This window comes from Mus caroli, chromosome 11 (genome assembly GCF_900094665.2).
Source record: "Mus caroli chromosome 11, CAROLI_EIJ_v1.1, whole genome shotgun sequence".
In the NCBI taxonomy this organism is placed as follows: domain Eukaryota; kingdom Metazoa; phylum Chordata; class Mammalia; order Rodentia; family Muridae; genus Mus; species Mus caroli.
The window spans coordinates 38,768,702-38,782,969 of record NC_034580.1 but is presented as its reverse complement, the minus strand read 5'-3'; the positions used below and the strand labels follow the sequence as shown (position 1 = coordinate 38,782,969).

Genomic DNA, 14,268 nt, shown 5'->3' with positions numbered 1-14,268 from the left:
CACATAGCTTATATAACTTTGTATTGTTTATTTCCATTTAACAGGACGTGTTGATGACTCGTTAACATTGAACTCGGGGCATAAAAGTACAAGGACTGTCTGGGAGGTAAAACATATACCTTCTCCAAGAGACACAACACAGCTTTCCTGAGCCTAGGAAACAGAACAGTAGCCTTGGGAGGCTTGGGGGTAGGGATGGGGAGTGCAGGAGGGGGGCACCTGAAACAGCAAAGCCATCAATAAAATCCACAAACATTGAGGAAACACAGCCCTAACCCATACACAGAAGAATACTTGTTTACCACAGGAGAGGTGAAAGAAAGGTAGAGTCCGGCCCCCTTCCATCTCAGCTGGGAATACACATAAAGGGCAATTAACAGTCCCAATGCTCTGCCCATGTGCACGCCTAAAAGCATCAGCATTGATTTTTGCTTAATTTTTGTTTCTTAAATGAAGGGCTGGGAGTGGAGCTCAACAGTATAGTGTTTGCCGAGCACACACAAGGCCTTGTGTGAAATTCCCCAGCACCAGAGGGGTAGATGTCAGACAAACTTGGGAGCCTTAAGTGCAGTCATTGGCTGATGAGGATCAGCCGACCGTGTGCCTGTACAGACATAGAACATCTCCACAAAAAACACACGAGATCAGTTTGAAGGAAGATATGGAAGCCTTCCAGAAGGTTCTTCTGTCCAGTAGGGTGGATGGTGATTGTTATTTTATCCTTTGGCTCTCACATCTAAGTGATAAAGCGTTTCTAATTTTAAAGACCTATTCTGAGTCGATAGGCCTCTGTGCAGGTGAGCTACAGGCTGACTCTGGGCTAAAAAAACCCTCTCTAAGAAAGGACCCCATTCAGACAGAGAGATCACAGGGTCACCTCCCACATTTCTCTCTCCTGGGGACTCCTGGGGATGGGATAGGGGCCGGCATGACAGCCATCAAAGACCTCAGTCTCACCTGTTAAAAACTAAGATGAGGGGCTGATGAAATGGCACTTGCTGCCAAGCCTGATGACCTGAGTTTGATCCCCAGGGCTCAGGGTGGAAGGAGAAGGATCCTTCTACAAACTGTCCTCAGTCCTCCACATGCACAGCATGGAATGCGAGCATGAAATGCGGATGTGTGCGAATGCACATATGTACACGTGCACACATGCACACTGTCAGAACTTGACCCTAAGAGGCAGGAGGACCATTATCCCACTACCCACATCTCCCATGGCTTTCCAGACCTGAGGTGGTCAGCCAGGGGCCGGATGGGCTTCTAGCTCACAGGAAACCACTCGGCAATGAGCACTGTTTTCCCAGGGAGGGTGTGGGATCCTGGAAGTGGCCATGAAAGGCAACAGAAATCTGTGTAGACAAAGCCCGTGGGGTTGAAAGAGGGGGAAGAACGGAGAAGGCTCGTGAGAGGGAGCCTGGCTTTGTGTCTACTGGGGTTTAAGAGGATATGACAACCTATAGCTTGTCTTCCGGCCAGGAAATGAGTTTCTCTCTTCCCTTCAGTTATGAAGACACAACAAGTCAGGAAGAATATAAACCAGTTTGTGGGCATGAACTCTGAGTACAGGGGGACATTAACATTTTGTGGTTGGTACTTCTGTAGCATAGATATAATTTTAAAAAGTGTTACTGTATATGCATACTCACGTTTGTTCGTGATGTTTATGCAAGCCATGGGGTGCATGGAAGGCTCAGAGGACAGTTTAGTGGAGCAGTTTATCTACATTAGAGTCTGAGGTTTATGGACTCAGGTCACTGACTTCAAGCTGCAAGCACCTTTACCCACAGAGCTGTCTCAGCAGCCATTAGTTTTCTTTTTTAATCATTTTTTTAAATAATAAAAACATCTTTCTTTAAAAAAAATGCCATTAGGCCTTACATCCAAGGCCATGGGATCTGATACAAAGGGCACTCTGGCCTCTCCGGCTTTCTGACCGAAGCCACTCTCTCTGTCCAGGGCTAGAACTCAGCAGTCTAAGTTACTTTTGAGCGTCAGCTCCTGGTGTCTTCAGGGTCTCCAGAGGACTCAACGCAGCCTTAACTCATGACCTGGAAAGGGCTCCCACTGAGACGTGTGCCTGAGTGTTCACAGCAGCCTCAGAAAAGTGAAAGCCACCAAGGGTCTGTGGGCAGAGGACTGGATGATCATCGACTGCATCATTCACAGTGGACATGAACTGAATCAGCAGAAGATCTGATACGAGCTATAGCACGATACACGGAAAACGCTGCTCCCGCACTGTGCGGTCCTCCCAGAGTGCACAGGCCACAGAGCCAGAAGCCAGGATAGCGGTGGTCAAGGCTGCGGAGTTAAGGGAAGTGCCTGGCTATAAGAACAAGCGCTCCATCACTGAGCTACACTCTCAGCCCCCTCTTTTACTTTTTTTTTTTTTTTTTTGAGACAGTGTTTCACTAAATTACTCACTTATAGCCCAGGCTAGCCTTCAATTCACTTGTTTGTAGCACAGGCTAACCTTGAGTCTGCCTAAACCTCTGGAATACTTAGGATTAGAGGCCTGAGCTGCCATCATCACAAGGGATTAAAAAAAAAAAAGTGTTCTAGACATAGACAGAGTGAGACCGGCACACTAGCTGGAAAGGATGCATTAAGTCCCACTGAACTGTACGCTTTAAAGTGGCTAAACTGGTGACACATTACGATTTCAATCTTAAGTATAACACAAATATAAAACAAGAACAAAACTACAAACCCCCCCACAAAGCTGTGTGACTTCATGGAAAGTTACACAGCCTCTCTGAGCCTAAAAACCATAGGCATATGAAACATGCCCTCCCACGCCGGTTGGGTAGACTCTGAGGTGGGGCTGTGGGAAGAGACCAGGGCAGAATAAAACAGAGGTGCATGGAATAATTATCAGGATGCGATAACGCAGTTCACCAGAGGTTTGGAAGTTTCCATGTTGACAAGAAATCCTTTTAATTAAGAGGGAACACCAAAAAGACAGTTGGGGGATGGAGGACAGGTAAGATGAAAGGTAAGAAGGAGGCTGGCTCTATAGTACATTCGCTGTTTTGTTTTTATTATTGGCACAGGGTCTCAATGTGCAGCCCTGGCTGGCTTAGAACTCACTATGGAGATCAAACTGGACTTGAACTCACAGAGAAATGCTTGCCTCTGCCTCCACAATCTCAGGGCTTAGATTAAAGATTTGTGATACCACGATGTTTATTGGGGGGTGCGGGGGGGGGGGCCGGACTGCACATGCTAGGCAAGTTCTCCACTGCCAAACTCTAACCCCAGCCCTGTATGATGCTTGTGAGTCTATACTGTGTTGAGGTAGGAGGTACAATTAACTCAGTCATAGAGAATAATGGGGCTGCTTTGCCATATGTTGGCTGTGTGATGACATAAGATTCTTGCTGTTCTGCCTCATCCTGCAAGCCTAGGCCCTTGCTCATTTTATGAGAACAGAGGGACCTTAGGTGGGAGAGAACTCCCATCTATGCAAATTCCGTATCGGCAAACAGCTTCATAAGAACTCAGAATTTGGAGTTGGGAAGACGACTCAGCCAGTAAAGAGCTCCAAGGTTGGATCCCCCTCATCCTTGCACAAAGCTGCATGTAGCTGCATGTACTTGTAATCCAAGAGGTGGTGAGGTTGGGGCAGGGGGCAGGGGTACTATTGGGGCTTGAGCCAGTCTACCCAAATTGGCAAGCTCCTGGTTTGGTGAGAGACCCCTATCTCAAAAACATAAACTAGAAAGCAACTGAAGAAGACACCTGAGGTGGATCTCTGGCCTCCAGAGGAGGTGTATACACGTGCACATGCAGACAAACACATAAAACCCTGAGAACTTGGAGCTGGAAAGATCGCTCAGCGAGTAAGACCACATTTGCTCTTGCCAAGGACTCCAGTTCGATTCTCAATTAGGCAGCTCCCAATCCTGTAACTCCAGCTCCCAGGAGATCAAATCCTCTGGACACACAGACAGACACTCACACACTAAAAATAAATAAATAAAAAAAAAGCAAAACTCTTCAAACTCACAGGTGGGGACATGGATGCCAGGTGTCTTATCTCAGAGTAATTTGGGACTGAATCAGCAGAACTTCAAGCTTCCCTAGGCAAGTTGTGTCCTTCCGTCCCCGTCCGCGTGTTGTCCCCCCTCCCCCCCTCCCCCCCNCCCCCGTGGCTGACAGTGAGCTTAGGAGAGAAGGGAGGAAGGAAGGATAAACGGATTCCAGGCTGTCACAGGGACTTTTCTCTCCTGGAGCGTGAGGCAGGTGTTCTGAGACTCCATTCTTGTCTCTCCAGGCTGGCTGAGCCCATCAACATGTGGGTGGGGGCGTCTGCCTCTCCATCTGGAAGGTCCTCTTCCTCTACCATGGCGACAGCAGTACAATGGAGTCTCCACTGTGAGCCCTGCATCCTGGCTCCCCAGACAGACGCTCTGGGAGAACTCCATGGCCCCAAGGAAATATAAGTCCCCTGCCCCCAGCAGGCCTTGATGCAGCCCACAGATCACAGAAGCAGCAGGCCAAAGGCCATGCTGTGCCTGAAATGTGATGCCTGCTCTGCCCTTCTTTGATGGAGACGTCTCACAGGTCCCTGCCTCTCTCCCTGAGATGATAAGATGCTACAAAAGGCTGAGCTCTGAGCAAAATTAGCTCCCACTGATAACTTGCAAATTCTAGCTGGCCTGGGTTAGACAGAGTACAATAGGGTGGAGGTCCTAGGGGAAAATAAGACGGAGTTTGGGAAACTAGAAAGCCACTCTCTTGCCAGGCACTGTGGCAGATGCCTGTAATCTCAACACTGTGGGGGGATCACAAAGTTTGAGGGCAGTCTGATCTATACAGTGACTTCCAGACTCACTGGGGCTACATAGCAAGATCCTATCTCAAAAATTAACCAACCAAACAACAAATTATCTATCCAACCAACCAATGAACCAACTAAATAAACTCTAAAACAGTCGTGTGTGTGTGTGTGTGTGTGTGTGTGTGATGACTATCACCGAGTGATGCTGACCATGGTGCTTAGAGTGATATGCCAGCATGAGAAAAAAAAAACACAGTAGAAAGAGGGTGCCACCCCCTTATAGCATCAGCTAATAAATATTCAACAACACAGGGTAGTAGCACAGCATGAAAGAGAATGTAAACTCTGACTGCAAGTTAAGTGTAAAGTATTAATATTAGATACCCTTCTGTGCTACCCCTTAGTGCAGAGAAGTGCAATGCTCCTGATGTCGTGGGCTCAAACTAGACAGCTGCCATTAAGGGGCAGCACAGAGGGATGGAACCCCAGTTCCGAGGGATCCCGAAGCTTCATTCATTTTGCTAATTCCACAAATGCTCTTACGAGGGTTTACCACACGCCAGGCTCTTTCCCTCTCTACAACTCTGTGTGTGTGGTGTGCATGAGTGTTCACGTGAGTATGTGTATGTGTTTGGTGCAGTTATGTAAGAAGGCTGGAGGTTGATAGTAGACATCTTCCCAGATTGTTCTCCACGTTATAGACCAAGGCAGAATCTCTCACGTAAACCCACGGCTAGTCTAACTAGTCAGTTTGCCCTGCAGATTCCCTGTCTCAGCCTCCAGAGTGCCAGGATTATCAGTGGTTTGCCACATTAGCCTGGCATTTATGTGCATGTTGGAGATTCAAACTCCCAGCCAGCACTTTACCCACTGGGACATCTCTCCATTCCTAGTGGGTGTCAACTTTAAGTACATGATCCTGTGTGTCTATATATTTGTAACCACAGTTGTGCAGAAAGATGGGGGAGGTTTCCAACAGGGGACCGGCAGCCTAAGTTTACAAAAGCAGCAAGAAACAATGAAGGCAGAGGGTGTACCATATGCAATGGTCTGTGATAGGATAGAGCTTTACCGGTGTGGCTGCTATTCGGGGAGCCGTGTGTAGAAAGACATGAATCCAGAGGGTTAAGAGCTTGATGGTTGGATCTTATACTGAGGCTCTTGGTCCACCACAGAGCGGTTTTAAGTGGCAAGGTGACATAGTAAATGTGTGGTCAGGAGCCCATCCAAGCTACAGTACACTGATACAGTAAGTGTCACCCAGAAGGACAGGTGTTGGTCCACGTTCCACCCCACTGCTGGGGTGCTGGGCACAGCCACTGAGGAGGCAAAACCCGAGGAACTTAACCAAGCTTATCCCAAGCCGCTGCCATCATGTGCTGGGCTTCAGGGAAATGCTAAGATTCCCTGAGGGGGTTGGAGAACTCAGTCAAGGTGTGGGTAGGTCGGAGTTGGAGTTCCCTGACTTTCAGGCCTCTGGTTGCGGCTGGAGAACTGCACAGAGAAGTTAGAACGAAGTGTTGGGGGTCCATAGGCCCTTGACAAGGCCAGGACAGGGCACTCCCAAACTCCTGGATATTCAGGTGCCACTGAGTCTTGAGGAGTTGAAAGTAGAGTCAGGGTCCCTCAGACTGAGGAGGCAACTATCCCGGGGCTGAGGGGAATGGGAATTCCAGTTTAGGTCATTGGTGATTGTCCTTAGCTTGGTGTCAGTTGTCTGGAAGTGCAGAGAGGCCTTCTATGGGAGACTTGCTGTGGCTCTGTAGGTGAAGGCCTTCTCCGTGCTCCCTATGGTGGACTCGATGGAAGAGACAGTCCAAATTTATCTGTACCATTTATTGTCTGTCCATTGTGGAAAATGGATGTGTTCCCAGTCCTCAGGGTGGACCAGAGATTAAATACCTTTTGCAGGGAGGAATGTCCAGGAAGGGGAGCTTATTGGTTAAATCCTCATGGCCTCTAGGTACCACATTAGCATGGAGAACTCTGTTTTGGGCTACATGTGGGTCGTGTGGACATGTGTTCCAGGCCAGGAATTTGGCAGGGAGCAGGGAGCTGCCTATCATCTATCTCAAGTGGATGCCGTGGTCTCGGGGACTCAGACCCGCTCTACCTCACCAAGTTTCCTGGCATGGTCCACTGTCCCACAGACAGGTGGCCAGAGATCAGCTGCTCTCATTGAGGCCACTTTGGAAAGTGTAGACCCCATAAGGAGTGTGCTCACGCCTGGGTACTATACCATGGATTCAGCTTAGGCCCACCTAAAGCTGTTCCATCTCTAGACACTTAAAAACAGTGAATGCAGGCTGGAGAGATGGCTCAGCGGTTAAGAGCACTGACTGTTCTTCCAGAGGTCCAGAGTTCAATTCCCAGCAACCACATGACGGCTCACAACCATCTGTAATGGGGATCCAATGCCTTCTTCTGGTATGTCTGAAGACAGTGATAGTGTACTCATATACATAAATAAATAAATCCTTTAAAAAATTTAAAAAATGTTTTAAAAAAACAAAAACAAAAGAACAACAGTGAATGCTAGGGCCTATTCAGAGAGCCCTCATGGAAGGAAGCAGGAAATACAAGGTCAAGGGCACAAGCCAGGCATCAGGAAGCTACAGTCTCAAATACTGTCTGTTAGATACTAGCTGGGCTACACAAAGCAACTTCCTAAGTTTCTCTGAGCCTTGATAACATGGGACACCAAGACTGTCACTGTGTAGATTCACTAATATCAAGCTGTGAATATCCTTAGTAGTTTCTATGGTATAGTATAGGTACAAGAAATAATGGCAGTTATTGAGACAACTCACACCCAGCCAGGGATGAACACAGAGGCCTCGGAAAGCTCCCGGAAATAAGTAACAGCTCAGCAGCAGCTCAGCTGACTGCCGAAGTTTCTACTTACTTGCCAGCAGGAGGCAGGAGACAGCCACAGTATACAGCTGCTTGGAGGTGGTGATGTTGTACTGGTCCATGAAGTGGTCCAGAAGGTAGATGGCCAGGTGCCGGGCCGAGGGGCAGAGATGGCAGTGTCTGCTCAGCAGGGTCAGAATGTCTACAAAGAATCGACGGCTCTTCAGGAGCGGGGAGTGGGCACGGAAGGTGGGCAGCTTCAGTTCCTGAAGGACGGTGAACAGAGAAGGGTCAAGGACACAGAGCCCCGGGGCCTGCCTGCCTGTGGACCGGCGGGGNGGGCCACGATTCCCTGTACACCCTCGCTTATTTGTTTGAAATCTCTAATGCTGATGCTTCTGTTCTAGAAACTCTGAACCAGTTCCCATCCACCCTCCCTAAGCATAGGCCCATTAGGACTAACATCACGTGGATGGAGGAAGCTGGGCATTTCCCCCAGAAAGGCACCATGGAGATACCCAAGGTAAGGAGAGAATGGTGGCCCAGAGGCAGAGACCCACACCCAAACTCTGTTTTTTTTTTTAAAGATTTATTTATTTATTATATGTAAGTACACTGTAGCTGTCTTCAGACACTCCAGAAGACAAAGTCAGATCTCGTTACAGACGGTTGTGAGCCACCATGTGGTTGCTGGGATTTGAACTCCGGACCTTCGGAAGAGCAGTCGGGTGCTCTCACCCACTGAGCCATCTCACCAGCCCCCCAAACTCTGGTTTTATTGCACAGCCGAGTCACTTTTGTTCTTTTGCTTCTTCTTTGGTAGCTGAGGTTTAATGAGAATACATGCCAAATGTCTAGCACACAGGAACTTCTCAGGGTTCTCTGCAAATTCCCTCCGTGATTAGGATTGTGAGTGATCATTGCCTCCACTTTGGGGAAAACAAAACAAAACTAAACTAAACAATACTAGAATGTGTTGTTGGACATGACTGTAATTCCGGAACCCAGGAGGCAGAGGAAGGAGGATGGTAGAAAGTTTGAGGTCAGCGTGTTCTGCACTGTGAGTTCTAGACAGCCAAGGCCACATAGCAAGGACATGCCTCAGTAAACAAACAAACAGATTTGAAAAGACTAATCCACGGAACCAGCAAGTCCTGCCCACCGCGATCACTACTGGTTGACAGTCTGGTTCTGTCTATCCCTTCACACATGGCTCCCCATTCCAGGGTCTGAACACCATGGTTCTCCTCTCTCTGATAAGGTAACTTCTATTTTGTCATTTCTACTCTGCCATGTTTTCTGAACGTATCCGCTGAACAAGAAAAACAAAAGAGAGAAATATCAAACTAAGAATGTACTTAGCTAGTACCTACTTTGTGACCGGGGCTGGTCTTGAAGTCATATAAAGCCTGCTATCACCCCTTCCTAGCTTCTGGGATTTCAGATGTAAGCCATCAAATCTTTATTTTTTTCTTTCTTGAGAATCATTTTTATTTTATGTGTATGAGTATTGGCCTACATATATGTATGCATGAATGCATGCATGCACGTCTGTCTGTCTGTCTCTATGTATGTAGTGTGTGTGTGTATGCACAAATGTCTTCATACCTTCCTGATGCTTTAGGAGGCTCTGGGTCCTGTGGCAAGAGCAGAAAGTGCTCTTAACTACCAATCTCTCTACTTATTCTCTCTTTCCACTTTCTCTTCCTCCTACTCTTTAAAAGAAAGTAGTAGCCGGGCTGTGGTGGCGCACTCCTTTAATTCCAGCACTTGGGAGGCAAAGGCAGGTGGATTTCTGAGTTTGAGGCCAGCCTGATCTACAGAGTGAGTTCCAGGATAGCCAGGACTACACAGCCTGGGCTACATATATACTACTTTCTTTCTTTTTTTTTTCTTTTTCTTTTGGTTTTTCAAGATAGGGTTTCTCTGTATATCCCTGGCCTTCCTTTGCCTCTGAGTGCTGGGATTCAAGGTGTGCCTCACCACTGCTCAGCAATATTTGCCTTTTATGGAAGGAATGCTAGATAACAATTTGTTTAGGAAGTATCTCAGCGCTCTCAGCTTTAGTGCTATTTTCCTTGTAGAAACTTCTGAGTCAGGAGAGCAAAGTGGAGGAATAAGTGGACAGTCAGGCTGGAGCCAGGACAAGATGGGGCAGAGGTCAGGATGCACGCTGGCCTGTATGCCCCTGCAGGCTGCAGATACAGAGCTAAGGAATGCTGGAGGCTGGAGGCTGGCACATGATGCTGGACTGTCAATCATGTGTCTCACTGGCTCTGGAATGTCACCGCCATCTGATTACTGAAATCGCCTCCAAGACTGCAGTGTTCATCCTTGGTCCTCTGGTCTGGACCTGCAGCATGCTGGACTAGTTGAATTCTTACACTTGGCTGAATGTAGCATATCTGTCTGTCTGTCTGTCTGTCTCTCTCACACACACATACACCTTAGTGACATTCTGTCAAATTGGGAAACAGAAAAGAACAAAACTAAAGGAAAACGGAGGGAAGTTGGCAGACAAGAAATGACAAGCACTTACTAATGACATCAAGCGAATCAGCGTCACCATTCTGTGCTCGTCCACCCTTCAAATGGTGTTGTGGACTGAACACAGCCCCATGCACAGGCTAGGCCAGTGCCCTGCTACGCTGCCCAGCAGGGTGTCCCTCTAACCCTCTACTCAACCAGCTGCAGACCAGGGCTAGAAAGTGGTGTCTGCTCATTCATTCACTAGAGACGCGAACTCATTCACTTTACTGTGTATCACGCAGTACACACTTCACTTCTCACGTATTTATTTCACTCAGTACTCATGCACAAGGCTCTGGGTACATGGCTTCAGTAAGGCAAACTCAGACATAAGTCTAAAATGCGAAACTGTGAAATTCTCAAAGGAAAACAGAAATAAGTACACTTTAGACAAAGCAATGGTTTCTTTTCCTTTTCCTTTTGTTTTGTTTTTGTTTTTGTTTTTTTTTTTTTCAAGGCAGGATTTTTCTGTGTAGCCCTTGCTGTCCTGGAACTCGCTCTATATAGATCAGGCTAGTCTCGAACTCACAGCTCCTCCTGCCTCTACCTCCCAAGTGCTGGGATTAAAGGCGTGCGCCACCATTGTGGAGCTTAAAGCAATGGTTTCTCGCTTTCTCTCTTTCTTTTTTAATTAATTTTAAAAGTTTATATGCATTTTTGTTTTGCCTGCATGTATGTCTGTGTGAAGGTGTCAGATTTTTGGTGTTATAGACAGTTGTAAGGTGCTGTATGAGTGCTGGGATTTGAACCTAGGTCCTCTGGAAGAACAGTCAGTGCTCTTAACTGCAGAGCCACCTCTCCAGCTTCCAAAGCAATGGTTTTTAAAAATATGATTCTAAGAGCAGAAGCACAGAAAAGAAGTATAAGCTACATTGTAAGATTAGACTTTGATGCTGGAGAGAGGACTCCGAGACTAAGGACTTGCTACTCTTCCTGAGAGCCTGAGGGTGATCCACCGCCACCTCTGTAAAGGCAGCTCCAGTTCTAGGGGATTGGATACCTCTCTCTGGTCTCTGAAGGGGCCTGCACACGTACGTATGTATGCATACATAGAAAATAAAAGTAAAGCTTAAGAAATAAAATAAATAAAAAAATGGGCAAAGGATAGAAAAAGTGTTTCTCTAAAGAAGATTAAAAAAATGACTAGTAAGCAAAGGAAAAGATATGAACATTGTTAGTCCCTAGGGAAATATAAATCAAATCACAGATAACATTTCATGTTCCCTGGGATGGATATTTTCTTTAAATATTAAAAAAAAAAACCCCAAAACCCTAAAAACCAAAAAAAAAAAAAACCCAAACAAAAACAACAACAACAACAAAGCAAAAAACCAAAACCAAAACAAAACCCCAACAAGTTTAAAACAAACAAGTGTTGGCAAATCGGAACCCTTGAATATAGGTTGTAGGAGAGCCAGAGAGGGCATCTTCTTGGGAAGCAGCCTGGCAAATCCTATTTACACTCTGTCAGCTCATGAGCCAACAATTCAGTCCCTGGTACAGTCCAAAGAGAGAAGACAAAACGGCTGTGCTACAGAGTTGCAGATTCCCGACAGTCCATCTTCCCTAAAGGGAGGGAGGCTGGCTTGGCTGAAACTTTGGTTCTGATCTCCTGACCATTTCTTCTCTTCTGGCTTGTCCTCAGAGGTCAAAAGGTCAGGATCAGCTAGCTATCTCTGCAACCCTAGAGCTCTGCTCACGGAAGACGCACAGAGCCTGGATAAATTCCTTCCTATCTCTTAGGCTCACTCATGAAGAAACCGAGTTTGAAAAAGTCCTTTAATCCCAAGGCTTTACGGAATTAGCCAGGGAGCTGAAGACAGAAGACTTTCAAAATAATGGGTTTCATTCTGACATTTTCGTATGTTATTTTCGTAGCATTGTACATTGTTCTGTGTGTGTGTGTGTATGTGTGTGTGTGTGTGTGTGTTTCTGACTCATTTAGTTTAACCAGAGCCATCTGTGTGAGCACTAGATTGGACCTATACATTACATCCTGGTGTGGTCACCCGTGAGTACAGAATGGAGCAAATTGACTATTGGTAGCTGTTGCCCGTAAGTGTTCTAAGCACACACCATTTTGGGGCACTTGGCTATGTCCTCTTGCAAAAGGATTATCCCAGCTGGGCTTGTTGCCTGTTTATACAAATTCAGGGTCACAAAGCCGTCACCTGAATATCCAGCCATTCTCTGCCATCTGTTTCAATGCGGTCTTTATTACACATGGCTTCTGGGAGGGGATAGACTATATAGGATTGGGTAGCCTCGGGGAGGGAGGCTCTATCTACCAAGCCATCAGAAGCCATCATCTCTGCTGAGTCAAGGCTTTCTTTCCAGGTGTGGTTTCTTCAGGGGAGGAGCACTCACACCCTCGTTCATACTCTGTAAGGAAGCCACGAAAGCTCACTGGTTCATCTAGGGTGAACTGTGGCCGAGTAATGAGTCGTAGCTGAGACCTCAGGAGAAGGGAGAGACTAACTTCTCCTGGAAAGGGATTTTAGCCAACAGTAGCAAATTCTGGAGAGAGGATCGAGGCTCCCTGAGCCCCTCCCCCATCCATGTCTGACTGCTGACAGGCCCATTCTTGTGCAGACCCAGTGCAAGTGTGAGTTCGGTAATTCCCACGGCTCTGTGTGACCCAGTAAATGGATTGTTTGTCCTTTTTTTCTCTAAGACAAGGTCTCCTGCAGCCTAAGATGGCTTCTAATTCACTGTGCAGCCGAGGATGGCCTTAAACTTCTGATCCCACCATGACCTCCTCTCAGGTGCAGGAATTACATGGGCGGGAGTTACTGTGGTTGGCTGATTCATTTGTTTATTTATTTATTTATTTATTTATTGACTCAGTCTCTTACAATGTCATCCAAGCTGGCCTCAAACTTGCTAAATTGGCCCAGGCTGACTTCAAATTCCCTCCATAGTCCAGTAGCTTCTGGGATTATAAGCGTGAGTCACCATGAGGAGATCAACATTTTATTTTTGAAGTCATGAAGATATTTTATTCTCAGCTTAAATAAAGAAAAGGGATGCCTACGTTGCCATCTTTTTGCCTACATTGTTTAGTGAATTTGTGTGGCCACTCCAAGAGTCCAAACTCCTTTAGTGTGGGTTTCGAATGCCAGCACCCCAGTATGAATAAGAAAGCAGGATGCTTAATAACTCACTGTGAAGAGCAGAGGGAGAAAAGTGTATTCCAGGCACAGCTCTGGGCCTGGAAGAGGTCGGGGGACATCAGAAAGGAAACAAAGACAAGTTTTTCTTTGGCTTAGTCTGGCCTTGAATGTTAGCTCCTCCTGTCTCCGCTTCCTGAGTCCTGGAATCACTAATGTGAGCCTTGGTCAACTACAGTGCCAAGCCTTGAATGAAGGGTAAGAATTTGCCTGGGAAGATGGAGAAATAGAAGGTTGCTTACTAGTACCTGACAAGCATAGATAGGTAACATCTAATATGGTTAAAAAAGATCCAGGCAGCCTATTAATCCAAACACTCAGGAGGCAGAGGCAGAGGCAGAGACAGAGGCAGAAGCAGAGGTAGGGGCAGTTGGATCTCTGTGAGATTGAGGGCAGCCTAGTTCTAGGATGGCCAGGGCTATGAAGAGAAATCCTAACAAGGCTGGCTCTGACTATGCCGCCTCCCTTTGGATCCCTTTCCCCAAGTCCTGCCTTGTCTGGCCTCAGTGGGAGAGGATGCATCTAGTCTTCCTGCGACTTGTTGTGCCAGGGTGGGTTGGTATCTATGAGGAATGGGGTTTCCCTTCTCAGAGGAGAAGGGAAAAGGAAATGGGGAGGGGATATGAGTGTGGAACTGGGAGAAGAGGAGGAAGTGGGGACTGCAGTCAGCATGTAAAGTGAGCAAATAAATAAATTAGGAAGAAAAATAGTCAGGCAGGCTGCATTTAGGTAAAGCGGACTGAGAAGGTGGGTAGGGTACCAGCTTTGTAGGATCTAAGAAATCTGTCTTGTTCTGAGAAAATGAGGAGCCATAGAAAGGTTTAGAGTAGGGTTTCTACCTGCCTGAGAAGCCTTCCCTAAGATCTCTGCACCAGCCCAGACCTGGGCTCAAGCCAGACAGGCAGGAGCAGAGGTTGCCCTGGCCTTGTA

The 14,268-nt window shown here is 46.9% G+C and overlaps 1 protein-coding gene across 1 annotated transcript in view; it reads right to left on the bottom strand.

Annotated features, from left to right (window-relative positions):
* Ccnjl (cyclin J like) overlaps positions 1–14,268 on the bottom strand; it is a 59,265-nt gene that overhangs the window by 22,256 nt on the left and 22,741 nt on the right. Inside the window, exon 3 of the mRNA XM_021177708.2 lies at positions 7,692–7,905. Within this exon, the coding sequence (XP_021033367.1) occupies positions 7,692–7,905 (214 nt within the window). The remainder of the gene's footprint in view (positions 1–7,691; positions 7,906–14,268) is intronic.